We start from the raw sequence: 16,470 nt of genomic DNA, 5'->3' as shown, positions 1-16,470 counted from the left end.
CATATCGTTGAGTCGAGGCTCCACAATTTATTCTTAAAAATTAAATTGTATGAATTCTAAAATCATTCAATGTAAACTTGAAGACAACCTTAATTAAGGTTGTAATTCGGGTTATTAATGTATAGGAAACGTTGCGGACTGAGAGCCTGTTCTATCTTTTCAAAAATTCAAATTTAATGCACTTCATTTATTCCAAAGCTATAATAATTATTATTTTTAAATCACAATTGTAATTCATAGAGTAGATTACATACAGCAGTATAATAATTAAAAAAAAAAAATCAAAATCACCCGAGTTGAAGTAAAAAAGTTACCTTGAAAGAATACCTTGTATTCTAGATACCTTGGTTATACACATCTAGTTGTGGTTGGTATAAAAGAAGTTGAATAAAAAAGTATAAATTGAATCAAATATAAAAATACGTAATTTTGGATATCGTTTTCGGAAAAAAAACTTTGAATTATATTTTTTAAAATATCTAAGAAGAAAAATTAACTTGTAAGAATAGTGGTAAAATTTCAGATAAGTTACTCTATCCTGGAAACCCAATAAATACTTTTACCATTTTACTATACCTACTTTACTTGAACCATTGAAACCCAATAACAAATCTAAATGTGGTTTGAATGAAGGCCTACCTGGATTGAATAGTATGATAGATCTAAGACAACCCAGCTCAGTCTTATCCATTTTCATTTCTCTCATTTTGGCGACAATCTCGGTGAGCACTCTGTCGAATATGGTGGCGACGCCGGCGGCTGTGGCTGATCCGCGGTGGATGACCAGTCCGGTCGCCAGCACGATGCCGTCCTTGATCTCCACCGACCGGTGCGAGAACGCCGCTATCAGCAGCTCGTTCCACCCTAACAATCAAAAACACAAATATTGACTTAGTAGCAAGGTTCTACTCAAACTTTCATTACAATGCTTTGTGAAAACTATATTTATGTCCCATAAACATCATCGCAGTAATGAAATATATCTTCCAATAACTGTAATGCCGCATCCACATGCTGACCCAATGAAGGCCAATGTCGGCCAGCGCCAGTGTGTGGATGGGTGGTTTGCCAACGCTGGCCTTCATTGGGCACTGGTCACATTTCAGGCTGGGCCAGCTTACTGGGACAGCGACTGGGCCAACATGTAAATGCGGCATAATAAGAGACTGAGCGTAAGCACAATGAAAACACCAAAAATAAGTTTGTCGCAAGGTTCTCCTCAAATTTTCATTACAATACTAGGTGAAAACTATAATAATGTCCCATAAATACCAATATCACTTTAATGAAATATATCTTCAACTGTAATAAGAGAATGAGTGAATAAGGTCCTATAGAATAAAAAATTCATTGGTTGATATGTATTGGTATTTTTATAATTAATATTTCTTATCCAGTGACCTCATGTGAAAAGGGTCTAGGGATTTCTTAAATCTATAATATAATAGAGGAAAGAATCGGCTGATACATTTAGGGGATAGGAAATTCACGAATGACGACGCATCATCACGTCTGAACTACTTAACTGAACAACTTGAAATTTTGCAGATTCTTAATTTACCGAGGGTTATAGGCCTATTGTAATTCTTCAAGATTTCAGTTGGTCAAATTTTCAGTTGGTCAAATTTTCAGTTTGTCAAGTTTTCAATTAGACCATGCGGAGCACGAATTACCTGCTAGTCATTACATAAAATAACGTTTCATCTACACTAATCTATTAAAGAGTTGGAGTAGTACGGTATGTATGCTTGCGAGTTCAGTATAGTACACTCTATTGATTTTATTATTGCAAGGTAAAATAACATAATATTAGAGCTTGGTTTGGTATTGGTATGACAACCATTGTATTGTTCAAAGAGACAACAAACCGAGTCAGAATAGCCAACATAGTAGCAACATCCGAAACGGATAGAAACACAAGAAACAAAATTTGTTAATACTGTAAAATAATCATAAGGATGCCAGAGTATCGAGATGAGTGAATGAATGAATGATAAAAAATATAATAATTTATTGAAGTGGGCAGTTATGAAATTCAAAATAGTGTTCTTCTTTACATCAATTCAAATCAAGACTTTCCAACTCTTCCTAGGAGAGCTCATTCCACTGGCAAATAAAAATTCTTAATATTGGAAACCATATTTTTCATTGAACAAGGATTAATATAAATATATCATTTTAAAATACTTGAATTCCACCTAGGAATAGGACATGTAAAAAATAATGTATGAAATAAATTATTTTGTGAGTTCGCAAAATCGGTAAAGGTAGATTGGTTGTAAATGCACAATTTACCTGCTCTTAATAGTAATACTTGATCTTCTAGAGGTAATGCAGTGAAATGTGGAATATGTTTCGCCCAATCGACCAACTGGAATAATTGCTTGTCAGCTGCTTCATAAATATTTGTTAAATCGTCCTGAAAACAAAATAAAGATTATTAGTAAAAGTTGATAATGAAGTTATGAAATGATAGGAGCCATGGATAAAATATAGTACATCAATAATATTATTTAATGTATGTGATATTATTGATTATTTTAAACAATAATGAACAGTTAATATTACATCAGATATACCGGTATCGGCTACTCTCATTAGAAGGCAGTGGCAAGGCAGAGAATCGGCAGCGCTGTTCTCTTATCTTTCTCCACTGCCATTTTTAACGTAGGCCTCAAATATATTTTATGATGTCAAAAAGATTTACAAGTCATATCAAATTGATAAAGAATAGCAGATAGATGAGTTCATCCCAAATAAATCAAATATTAGTTTTATAAATAAAAATATTTTGTTTATTTTTACATACTACTTCTGGTATACTTGTAGGGCAATTCAATATATTTTTTCAAATGAGTTCATCCCAAATAAATCAAATATTAGTTTTATAAATAAAAATATTTTGTTTATTTTTACATACTACTTCTGGTATACTTGTAGGGCAAATCAATATATTTTTTCAAATGAATGGTATCCTCATAGTTTTCTTTTTGTAAACACGGATTATTTTGGGCTATGGATGCTGCGAGTTTCAAAGTAGATTAAATAGAAATAATAAAATCTGGTGTGGCGCACTCACACGACTTTCCTTGCCGTTATGAAAATTGATCACCTGACGCTAGTGTACACGCGCATCTCAAGTGTATATTATTCAAAGATCAAAGTCAATATTCAAAGATCTGCCAGCTGGTGACAGTACAATAACGCTGGAGACACAGGAAGTCTGCTATCTCTTCATAGTGAATGATTCAATAGAATCAACAGTTGCCAACAGTTTGCATTATTGAATAAACACATTTTCTCGGATTTCGAGCTTATTTCCAATTTTAGGTGAAAATGTCACTAAACATTAATTGTAGAGATTTTCATGCTCAATCTTTTCCACTTAATTTTTTTTGTTTAAATTGTATTTTTTTTGTAGAAATCGGGGTACCTTATTTTTTTCGGAAAGCAATACTTTCCTTACCTATGGTAATAGGGCAAGGAAAGTAAAAATAGAATAAAAATACCTAGATTTTATTTCAACACGACATCATCATAGCTGAAACATTTCATGAGTAATGAAGAATTTTAAAAATGAATTCAATAATCAAATAAGAAGTAAACAGTTGAAAATATATCAAACGAAATAGTTGAGTATTTTAATAGAACTACCTGAATTGTTTAATTATTATAGAAATAACTAGTACCATTTGATAATGGCATGAGTGCTGAAACTAGTAGTGTTTATGTAAGAAAGTTTGAAAACTGCACTAGTTATTTCTAAATTAATTATACGATATTATTAATAGATATATACCTCTGTAACTGGGTTCTCGGTTTTGCACTCGACCAGCTTCTCCGCTTCCAGAATCCTTTCGATTGGCATGTCTGTGTGGAAACTACTGGTTGACTCCACCTCATTCTGATCTCTTTCTTTTGTCCTTTGTCTTTCTTCCTATGAAAAAAAAACAATTACCAGTCTATTAGTCGGTGATACACAGGATTTGGAGCATTTGACAGTTTGCTAGAAGCGTTGGGTTTACTAATAACAAACTTATAATGTAATTCTTGTGATACACTTGGTGATACTGAACTTTTACCTCAAAAACAGATTTTGTAACATTTGTACTGATTATAAAATAGTCATATAGTCTATAACGACACAATACGACTGAAGCAACAAAACAGAACGACATAGTCGTATATGTCGAATTGTCGTAAGGTCGTCCAGCTGCTCAAACTTGTCGTCCGATTTTAAACCAAAACCTAAATAGTGTAAAAATAGGAATATTTTTTTAGTATATTCCTCCACAATCAGGAATGTTGTAATTATGATTCAAAATCTTGCAATCAGAGTACAAATCCGTATACAATCAAAATGTTCATTGTGTGTAGTTTCCAACTACAGTCTGAATAAAACAAGTTGAAACTTAGCCCTTCACCCTTAGCCCTTCAGCGTTGTCAAATTGTGTGAAGTTGCAACTTTCTCAAATTTTTAATTTTACCTTATATCTTTGAGTAGACTGTAGAATACCATCTGCGATATTGAAATAATGATCAAAAAGTTTCAGGGTTGAATGGTTAAAAGGAAATATTATCTTTTGCGATAAAATTGAGAAATTACTAAATTTTTGAAAATATTTATTCCCTCAAAATCATTGGGTGCATAATAATATAGTTATTTATTATAAAAAACGAGTAGAATGTTTCCTTTCTGGTTCAGTATTATGGGGAATGTTCACTCCGACCTAAATTTATTTATTTATTTATTTATAATTATGTTCTTCAATCTTCAATGTCGATTCCTTACGATCAATTAACATGAAATTTTCGACATACTGAGAACCTTTGTCTCAAAAGATAAAAAGGTGTAAAAGCGTTTAAGTTGCTCAGAAATAAAAATTAACATTTTCTTTTCAAAAGTCAAAAAACTTAGTTCGGTCCAAGTTTACAAACACCAAGAATTTTAAAAGGGAAGCTTACTTTTATAACTGCATTCAACGATATTCTGAGAAAAGTGATGTTCAAAAGAAAATCATATTACACATTGTCCAGTTGGCATCAGTACGTTCTCAACGGATAGTGCTCCGTTGTAATAAAGATTGAGCGATTTTTTCAACACTTGAAATCTATCTCATATTGTTAGTATTAAATTGAAATTTGTTACCTGAACTGCCTCTCTTTTCATGCCCATCTGCAAACATTTCTGATATCTACAATATTGACACCTATTCCTTTGTCTTTTATCGATGAGGCAACTTTTCTCTTCTCGACAGGCGTATGATAAGTCTTTTCTTACTGTCCTCTTGAAAAATCCTTTACATCCTTCACAACTGAAAAAAGTGTAAACGAAACATTAGAAAACTTATAGAATAGAGTATAAGTAAAATTGTTTGATATGATTATCATAATAAATAATACAAAGACATCAATAGAACATAAATAATGTATTTTTTGTTGTAATATCCTATTTTTTCAATTACAAATTGTGATGGCTGGTAGATACATGGTCCCATGTATGAAAAATCAACGAGATAATAAAAACAGCACCATCTTTTTATACCATGTAAATTTCTTTCTTATCTAAACCTCACTAGTTGTGATGATTTTACATCGGAGTGTATTACATTACTAGCAATCGTTTTCCAATTGACCTGAAAATAAGCACATTTAAATTAAGATACTTCCTAGAATTTGACAATACTGGCTTTTGCACTGCCTTTCAAGGCCTAGTTATGGGGATGAATATTATCTGATAACAGAAATGTTATAATTACAGTACTGATATGAAAATAATAGGTACAACATAATCATTCACTAAAACAAAGCGTTATAAATTTTAAATTCAACAATAGATTGCAATCGAGTGTAGAGTATGAGTAGCCCATTAGTAGAAGCAATATGGTAGAAACAAATTCGAATCAACTCTTAAAAAAATGAATTTAAATGTCATATATTATATGACATTACATATATTACGTTTTCCAATTTACATTACATAATATATAATGTTTAAAAAGGAATTATTCCTTTCAACATTTTGTTCGTAGCACTAAATATTATAATAATCATAAGACGATCAGATCAAAATAATGACAAAATTGCTAAAAACCGTTCGATAGATTGTGATAGATTTGGTAACTTTAATGGATCGCCTGTCTCATTTACAGATGATACTGCTTTTTCATATTGTGGGTGCAAACAGTGAGAGTTTATTTATTAAGATGCAGGAAGATTTGCATAAATTACTTATTTGGTTCAACTGTAATGGTCTCTCCCTCAATGTATCCAAAACAAAATACTTGCTTTTCACTCTGACTACAACTTGGCAATTCCAAACAGCACTAAAATTTCATAATCATACGTGCAATCAAACTAATAATTGTGATTGTGAAGTAGTTACGCAATCTGACTTTAAAATATCTTGATGTATTAGTAGATGAGAAGCTCACTTGATCTTGCCCATATCCATTACTGTATTTGAAAATTTATCTACTAATACTTTTAAGAAAATTTTATTTTCTTGGAAAATTTCTGCCTCAACCTGTTTTAAGACAACTTTATTGCGCTCTTGTGGATTCCAAGTTGAACTATGGAATAACTTGTTGGGGCTCTACATATAAAACCCACTTAAAGCCGTTAATCACCATCCAAAAATCCATTTTACGTGTCATGAAAGGTGTGAGGAGAACCGAGCACTCATTCCCAATTTTCAATTTTTTACTATTGCGCAACATTCATGTTTTTAAAGTTTTATCTTCATTCTTTATCCAATCAGGAGATCGTGGAAGGCAATTGTACGAGGGCACTCATTTATATAGCACAAGAAGTGCAACAAATAATCTTCTAAGACCTCCTAAAGCTTACAACACCTTTTTTCAAAATTTTTTTTGTCTTTCTTAGTCCTAAACTGTTCAATAATGCGCCTGATTACATAAAAAGTGTTAATAGTATTCATTCATTTAAAAAATAAATTTTCAAGTGGCTTCTTTCTTCTCCTCCTGAAAATATTGAGTTTGTTCACTGTCATTGGTTAACTTTAATTTTAGCAACACAAGAAATATAATTATAATGCGTGAGTGGTGAGTGAATCTGTGTGTGAATGCAGCAATTAAAAACTTTTTTTCATGTAAGTTACTCCTACTTGCAAACAATTTTAATAATTAAGCAAGTACTATTAATTTTTTGACATCTTGTTAGATTAGTATATGCAATTTTGAATAATGTTCATTATTTATATCACAATGTAAAAAATTATGCGATGCTGTAATAGTTATTTACTGTTCATAATTGAAAAATTGTTTTGTTTCAAATTATTGTAGCCTATTGATGTCAAAATAAAAAACCATTTGATTTGTGCAAAACAAGATTTATGTCGAATTAGACCAGTCTGATAGGGGACGAATCTTCAGTAAAATATAGACTTATGCCTAACAATGATGGTAGAAAAATGCATGAGGATTGTTTCTAAAATAGGAGCGCCGCTGTGATGATTTGCTTGAAAATATATTACAGTTCAAGTATAATAGAAGCCAGCCAAGGTCGGCGCACTGCTTTTGTTTCAACTTATTCTACCAATTAAACCTTAATAACCAAGCCAATCACAAAGTCAAGGACAGAAGCACAGTGCGAAATTGACAGAAACCTGCCTATGGGTTGCATGTTCCATAATAGATTGCAACAGAATGTAATGCTACAGAAATAATGCATTTTGATTGAAATTCAAACCAAAGCTGAAACTGAAATAAAACCAACATTAAACTTGAATAAAATTATTGTCATACAAATGGGATGTACTTGCTGGGTATCTGACTCAGAGTACCTTAGGTGTGCACACTGACAAACCAAGATAAAAAGTAGAATTTGGAAGATGATAAAGAATAGCGATCATTTTTGGCCTGAAAGATAGAGGCAATTACTGGAAACTACGAGAAGAAATAATAGGATATTTTCATACATTGGCGTCGATATTAGAAATCAGGATATCGATAACTTGAGAAAATTGAATCCTACTGAAAAGGATGGACCAATTAGAGCACAGTTGACTTCAACGTTTACTAGGAACGACGTTTTGAGGAAGAAATACAAGTTGTCAAGAGAAGAAAGGTTTAACCACATCAAAATAAGGGAAGACCTTGACATGGAAACGCGCATCATCAGAAAGGAATTATTCCATTTCTTATGGAATACAAGAAACGAGGTAAACAGGTCCTAATGAAAAAAGATAAATTAATGATTGACGGTGAGCTCTACAACCTGGATAGCTTAAAAGAAGCATATAATAAGGAAAAAGAAAAAAAAAGGCCAAGGAGTGAGGGAAGCTCTCCCACAACAGGAGGCGACGGTGACGCAAGCACCCAAAACACAAATACGGAACGACTCGTGAAGAAAAAGAACTTGAATACAATGGAAACATATATAAAGAGAATTGGAAGAGAGCAGGGTGGTGTGGAAGAGCCTTCACAACCACAGTAGCAACCACGGCGTGGAGTTAGAATAGCAAGAACGGAAAATGAAAGGAAACCAACTGATAAAGACTTCGGAAAGGATGGAAGATCGGCGAAGAGAAAAAATCAAGATAATATCATATACTCACATATAATTGTAGATCTCTTAGGGAGAACTGGAGAGTGGAACAGCTGGTGGAAGAGGTCAAAAATGTAGAATGGGATATAATAGGACTTGCGGAAGTAAGGAGAGACGGAGAACAATGTTTGAGCCTGGATGATGATAATATTGTTCTGTACGTGAATGGCAATGGTCCAACAGGAGGAACAGGTTTTCTAATAAACAATGCGACAAAAAAGAAAATCATAAGCTTCAAGCAACATACTCACAGAATATCGACAATAATTTGGAAACTCAAAGAAGGAATGGGTAGAATTAAAATAATACAAGTCTATGCACCAACATCAAATTCAACTGATGAGGAAATTGAAGAACTATATGAAGAACTGAATGATGCCTTAGGAAAGGATATATGTAGGTACAATATAATAATGGGAGATATGAATGCAAAAATTGGCAAGAACAACGGTGAAAAATGTGTTGGAAACTACGGATTTGGTGAAAGAAATGAAAGAGGAGATAGGCTTGTTGAATTTGTTGAAGGGAAAAATATGTATTTGATGAACTCCTTCTTCCAGAAAAATGAAACAAGAAAGTGGACTTGGATGAGTCCGGATGGAGAAACAAAAAATGAGATTGACTTCTTCATAACAGACAAAAAACTCATTGTACAAGATGTGGACGTAGAGAATGATGTTAACATAGGAAGTGACCATAGACCAATTAAGATGATTATAAAAATAGAAGAGAGAAGAAGATTCAACAAAAAAGTCCGCACGAGACTGAGTTCAGAAGCACTAAAAATGAAATCATTTGAAGAGAAATTGGAAGAAAACCTAGCTCATGGAATGAATACTGAATGCTCCGATATGGAAGACATATCAAGTAAACTATCTGCTATTATTAAAAGTACAAGTGATACCTTGAACGACAGAGAAGGAAACAGAAGACGTTCAACTCCAAGAGAGATAATCAGACTTTTGGCAAAAAGGAGAAGACTGAAAACGTCTGATAGGGATAGAATTGAATTCACTGAAATTTCTAAATTAATAAGGCGAAAATGGAAAGAATGGACAGCGCTCAAGAAAACTGAAGAATTAGAAGACACAATTAAATCAAGAGGAAGTATTAAACAACATTGAGAAGACAACAGCTAGGCACCAATATAATGATCTCGATGAAAAATGAGACTGGCGAGGAAGAGAGAGAAGTGGAAGGTATTCTCAGGACAATCTGTAACTTCTATGAAAAATTATATAGTATACAGGGGCCTGAAACAGACACATCAGCAGAGTGCAGTGGAAGGAGAGAGGAACAGCTGGATGCAGGTCAAGTAGAAAATAGCCTTCCAATCCTGGAAAGTGAAGTGGAGAGAGTAATAAGCAAATTAAAAGAAGGAAAAGCGGGAGGACCGGACAGAGTTACAAATGAAGAAATAAAAGCGGGAGGAAGAGCTGTAACCAGTATACTAGTCAAGTTGTTTAATATATGTCTAAAAAATAGAAAAGTTCCTGATTTATGGTTGAAGGCTAACCTAATACTACTGTATAAAAAGGGAGACAGAAAAGAAGTAAAGAACTATCGCCCAATAAGTCTCCTCTGTACAATTTACAAAGTCTTCATTGCAATAATAACATACAGAATAGGAAGAAATTTAGATGCCGCAACACAGAACGATCAGACCGGATTCAAGAAAAATTTCTCTACACTAGACAATATCTTAGTACTGCTGGAATTGATACGAAAGGCGAGGGAATACAATTTCCAAATGGTCCTACTATTCATCGACTTTGAAAAAGCATTCGATAGTGTAACAACCAACGCTATTATGAATACGTTAGCTGGACTTGGTGTTGAAGATGAATATTTACAAATTTTTAAATATATATATGAGAATATGAAATTAGAATGTTCAGTAAGAGGAGAGAGTAAGAGATACGTGTGAAAAGAGGATTAAGACAAGGTGATGTTCCATCTGCAAAAATATTTAATGCCGTTTTAGAAACAACCTTCAAAAATTTAGACTGGCAAGATAGAGGCATAGATATCAATGGGGAGAGGTTGAACTGCTTGAAATTTGCCGATGATATTGTTCTTATAGGAAGAAGTGCAAGTGAAGTTAAGGATATGTTAAATGAGATGATGGAAGAAACAAAACAAATAGGCCTTAAAGTAAATTTTGAAAAATCAAAGGTTATGAGTTTCAATTGTCAAGCAGATGAAGTAATTGATTTGAACCAAGGAAGAATTATCGAAAATGTCAACAGCTTCATATATTTAGGGCAAAGAATTGGAAAAGACGGTCAATGGGGAGAAATCACAAGAAGAATTGCGTTGGGATGGTCAATGTTTAAAAGATTTAATCACCTTTTCCGCTCCACGGTTATTATGGAAAATAAGCGAAAATTACTTCAGATGTGTATAATCCCAGTTATGTTGTATGGCTGTGAAACATGGACTCTCACAGGAAAAATTATCAGGAAAATGAGAACTAGTATGAGAGCAATGCTAAGGATCATGTTGGGAGTTACTAAAAGAGATAAAAAGACGAAAATATGGATATCCAAAGAGACAATGGTTGAGGACATAGGACGGTTGATAGTAGAAAGAAAATGGAACTGGGCAGGACATATAGCGAGAACAAAAGACAACAGATGGACAAAGAAGATAATAGACTGGTATCCACGAACACTGAAGAGAAGCAGAGGACGACCAACCAACAGATGGGACGAGGAATTTAGGAGAGTCTGCGGTGGAGCAACATGGCAGAGGGTAGCACAGGAGAGGACGGAATGGGAGAGGATGAAGAAGGTGTACGGCGGTGTTTGGCTATACAAAGACTAAATTTCAAAAGTGAATGTTATTTATCATGTTCATATTTCATTTGGTGCCAACCAAAGAAGTAACCTCAGCGGAAGCTGATTTGCAACCATGAAAATTTTATTTTATTTTTACTATGTACCAATAGGTAAATACTGTAGAAGTTGCAATAAAAGGTTTATTTATTTATTTATTTATTTATTTATTTACTTATTTGGTTCAACTGTAATGGTCTCTCCCTCAATGTATCCAAAACAAAATACTTGCTTTTCACTCTGACTACAACTTGGCAATTCCAAACAGCACTAAAATTTCATAATCATACGTGCAATCAAACTAATAATTGTGATTGTGAAGTAGTTACGCAATCTGACTTTAAAATATCTTGATGTATTAGTAGATGAGAAGCTCACTTGATCTTGCCCATATCCATTACTGTATTTGAAAATTTATCTACTAATACTTTTAAGAAAATTTTATTTTCTTGGAAAATTTCTGCCTCAACCTGTTTTAAGACAACTTTATTGCGCTCTTGTGGATTCCAAGTTGAACTATGGAATAACTTGTTGGGGCTCTACATATAAAACCCACTTAAAGCCGTTAATCACCATCCAAAAATCCATTTTACGTGTCATGAAAGGTGTGAGGAGAACCGAGCACTCATTCCCAATTTTCAATTTTTTACTATTGCGCAACATTCATGTTTTTAAAGTTTTATCTTCATTCTTTATCCAATCAGGAGATCGTGGAAGGCAATTGTACGAGGGCACTCATTTATATAGCACAAGAAGTGCAACAAATAATCTTCTAAGACCTCCTAAAGCTTACAACACCTTTTTCAAAATTTTTTTGTCTTTCTTAGTCCTAAACTGTTCAATAATGCGCCTGATTACATAAAAAGTGTTAATAGTATTCATTCATTTAAAAAATAAATTTTCAAGTGGCTTCTTTCTTCTCCTCCTGAAAATATTGAGTTTGTTCACTGTCATTGGTTAACTTTAATTTTAGCAACACAAGAAATATAATTATAATGCGTGAGTGGTGAGTGAATCTGTGTGTGAATGCAGCAATTAAAAACTTTTTTTCATGTAAGTTACTCCTACTTGCAAACAATTTTAATAATTAAGCAAGTACTATTAATTTTTTGACATCTTGTTAGATTAGTATATGCAATTTTGAATAATGTTCATTATTTATATCACAATGTAAAAAATTATGCGATGCTGTAATAGTTATTTACTGTTCATAATTGAAAAATTGTTTTGTTTCAAATTATTGTAGCCTATTGATGTCAAAATAAAAAACCATTTGATTTGTGCAAAACAAGATTTATGTCGAATTAGACCAGTCTGATAGGGGACGAATCTTCAGTAAAATATAGACTTATGCCTAACAATGATGGTAGAAAAATGCATGAGGATTGTTTCTAAAATAGGAGCGCCGCTGTGATGATTTGCTTGAAAATATATTACAGTTCAAGTATAATAGAAGCCAGCCAAGGTCGGCGCACTGCTTTTGTTTCAACTTATTCTACCAATTAAACCTTAATAACCAAGCCAATCACAAAGTCAAGGACAGAAGCACAGTGCGAAATTGACAGAAACCTGCCTATGGGTTGCATGTTCCATAATAGATTGCAACAGAATGTAATGCTACAGAAATAATGCATTTTGATTGAAATTCAAACCAAAGCTGAAACTGAAATAAAACCAACATTAAACTTGAATAAAATTATTGTCATACAAATGGGATGTACTTGCTGGGTATCTGACTCAGAGTACCTTAGGTGTGCACACTGACAAACCAAGATAAAAAGTAGAATTTGGAAGATGATAAAGAATAGCGATGATTTTGGAGCATGCCAGAGCTGCATATAATATAGAAATGGATTACACAGAAAACACTACATACAATAGTTGGAATAAAAATCTCAGAGAAATTTAATCGATGTTTGACGTGATGAGGCACCTTGAATTAATTGAAAATATATTTTCAAGTCGTGTCACTATGTAACAAAGAGTGCCCTTTCGGGAAGTAGGTAATTCAGAACCAAGTGAATATTCCGTGCAACGATTTTAGAGTTTTGGAGACCTAGAATGATCCTGGAGACCTTGGATATTAGAGATAACCGACTAAACCTTGTGCTCCATAGGGTTCCCCAAAAATATCGAATTTCTACTACTTTTTTCAATTTACAGCTAACCGAATCACCTGATTCCCGAACGCCAACCCAATTAGCGCTGCCGACTTGTCTGAAAACGCCTCATAAGGTTTGACCCTTATTCGTCAAGAAAATAGATTTTCTCATAAGTTGATAATAAATTTTTATAATTGAGATGAAATATTTTGGTTGTTCATTAAATTTTTCCATAGCCAACAAACGATTAGGCAACTGTGCGGATCTAGAAAAGGAGCTATCTGCTATGTTTGACCGAATGTAGTGCTAATTTTTCCATAGCCAACAAACGATTAGGCAACAGTGCGGATCTAGAAAAGGAGCTATCTGCTATGTTTGACCGAATGTAGAACTCTGATATCACTATATATAATCTACTTTGAAGATAGGATCGATCAATCAGACTATAGAATTATTCATAATCAATCAGCTGGCAAGTGGATTATTATTTTATTGCATGCATTACACATTATTGTCCAGACAATGAATGCTCAAAAAAGGGTATAGAGGGAAATGTTTGGAAGACAATTTTTGACCCCGCAGTTCTGTTTAGGGTAGTAAGGAGGTCAACATATCAAAAGTCCTCACCCCTACCCAATGTGCTAAGGGGGTGGGGGTGGTGCAAAAATACTAATTTTTGGTTTCTCGCATATAAATAATTGTTATATAAAAAATTGAAGCTTACATAATTTCCTACAATATTCATCTCACAACTTTTTCTAGAAATAATGCCGAAGAAATGATAATATTTTTGATTGAAAAAAAAATAATTTAAAAATAGTTGAGAAATATTTTTATCAGATGGAAAGATTATCACGAAACTGGATAAACATAATATGGGATACAAATTCAAACGTGAACTGAGTTTATTAACATAAATGAGTTTTTGTTCTTGGAGAAAACAAATAACAGTGAATTGTGATTCAACTGAATCAACTAGAACAGGTGACATCAGATACTTGTGGATGAGAGAACTGCGTGAGGTCTACTGTTCACAGAACTACTAGTTAATGAGACACAAGGATTGCAAACCAAAGTCAATACGGACTTTATAACATAAATCTTACTATATTTGATACAATCTATACTAGGGTGCAATCATAATTTACCTGTATACTCCGTAGTGCTTGCCACTGGCTCGGTCGCCGCAGATGGCGCAGAGGTGCTTGGAGCCGGACAGTGGGTGGTTGGGGGGGTAGGGCGACGTGGCAGACTGCATCTTCCCCCCCACGCCGCTATGGCCGCCGATACTGTACGACCTGCAACACCCGATTAGCTTACTAAATCATCGCTTTCCAACAACATTGAAAATCAATATTGACAGTCAAGGGCCAGATTGCACAAAAGCCGGTTAAATTTTAACCGTCATTATTTCCACGAGAACCAATCAGAGAAGGCTTTTTTTGGAAAGACGGCTTCTCTGAGAGGTTCTCGTGGAATTAATCACGGTTAATATTTAACCGGCTTTTATGCAACCAGCACTAACACTATTCTATCAAACCCTTTGGTAGGCCTAAGTCGACTGTTGCCTGTTGGTCGACGCTATTTATTGAAACTGCATTCATTACAAGTATGCATAAATACCATACTAGCCATAAGATTTGACCTATACAATACATACTCGGTAACTGGATGCGGCTGATCAAGAGTAAATTTCCAATAAGAAACTTCATGCTTAGATACATTAAACATTTAATAAAAAAATTATAATTTTGGAAAATCTCTAACATTTACGGCAAGTTACAATATATCATATCAAATTCATTTCTTAAAATTTTTTACCAGGTTTATAAGTCGTTGTTTTGTATAATGTTCAATACTCTTTCATATCAAAATCATTTCTTAAAATTTTTGAACAGGTTCATAAGTAGTTGTTTCGTAAAGTTTTCAATATTTTTTGACAACTTATGTATTTTAAAAATGTAGGTAGTGAACAATGTAAAATTACTGTATGATGCTGGACTGTGAAAAAATGAGAAAAATTTAATTGCTCTCATTGATAGTTTGTGCATTATGAAATCAAATAGAAAACGTTCAACAATATTGAAGTAATGCTTTTTGAAACTTAAATTTTGCGTTGAACAAACTTTTCTTACATTTAAAAGCATTTAATTTACTTCATCGATTTCAAAGAAGACACTCATTGAAGATGATCTAATAAAAATCTATTTTAGGCTTTGTTGCCTAATATCACTATTTCTTCATACTCCTTTTACTCTGTTAAAGAGGCACCAAATATGATCACAACTGTGAGCCCTTAATGCCTGTTGTTAAGGATAAGTTGAGAATAATTGAAAATCATGAATAGGAAAGTGGTACTGACCCAGGACTATTTGGTCCGCCGCCGGGACTGAAGTTGCCCACCATGAGGCTGGCCGTGTCTGGCTTCATTTCTAGCGGCGACTGCGGTCCCACCGAATTCAACGACAAATTATTCTCCAAGCTCAGTCCTGTCAACACAACAAAACAATCGTCATTCCACAACATTGCAGTCTTTGAAGAATCCAATCATTTCATCTTACATGTTTACTTATCATCTTAAACGTATTGGGAAAATCGTCAATTGAATTAATTCAAACAAATTGTTTGAGCCCATTTCTAGTAAGAATTTCTACTAAAAATATAACACTTTGATTTGAATAACCGTTGGGAAACAGAGTCCTGGCTTGACATCAAGCATTTAGTTGGTTTTAATACATGAAATTAAGGTCATTGTGGAATGGATTTCCATTGTAATGATTATTGTTGTTCAATATGTTAATAAGGACATCTTAGCATAGGCCTACTCAAATTCAAATCTAAAAAAACTGTATGAGATAAGGTTTTATCCAATTTTAAATTCGTTTCATAAATTCAGAATTATTGATTGCTTGGTTCTATTGCATTCTTCAACTATAACTATATTATAGATATAATGATAGATT

At 33.4% G+C, this 16,470-nt stretch overlaps 1 protein-coding gene across 5 annotated transcripts in view; it reads right to left on the bottom strand.

Annotated features, from left to right (window-relative positions):
• The window catches only part of LOC111044514 (retinoic acid receptor RXR), a 66,090-nt gene that overhangs the window by 3,817 nt on the left and 45,803 nt on the right, over positions 1-16,470 (bottom strand). For all 5 annotated transcript variants that reach the window (XM_022329678.2, XM_022329677.2, XM_022329679.2 and 2 more), the window contains exons 2-7: positions 15,870-15,996; positions 14,656-14,805; positions 5,150-5,315; positions 3,800-3,937; positions 2,296-2,419; positions 640-864 (exon numbers count right to left, since the gene is read on the bottom strand). In XM_022329678.2, coding sequence (XP_022185370.2) covers positions 640-864; positions 2,296-2,419; positions 3,800-3,937; positions 5,150-5,315; positions 14,656-14,805; positions 15,870-15,996 — 930 coding nt within the window. The remainder of the gene's footprint in view (positions 1-639; positions 865-2,295; positions 2,420-3,799; positions 3,938-5,149; positions 5,316-14,655; positions 14,806-15,869; positions 15,997-16,470) is intronic.

Source organism: Nilaparvata lugens, chromosome 3 (genome assembly GCF_014356525.2).
Source record: "Nilaparvata lugens isolate BPH chromosome 3, ASM1435652v1, whole genome shotgun sequence".
Classification (NCBI taxonomy): domain Eukaryota; kingdom Metazoa; phylum Arthropoda; class Insecta; order Hemiptera; family Delphacidae; genus Nilaparvata; species Nilaparvata lugens.
The sequence above is the reverse complement of the archived record's forward strand: the minus strand, read 5'-3'. Positions and strand labels throughout refer to the sequence as shown.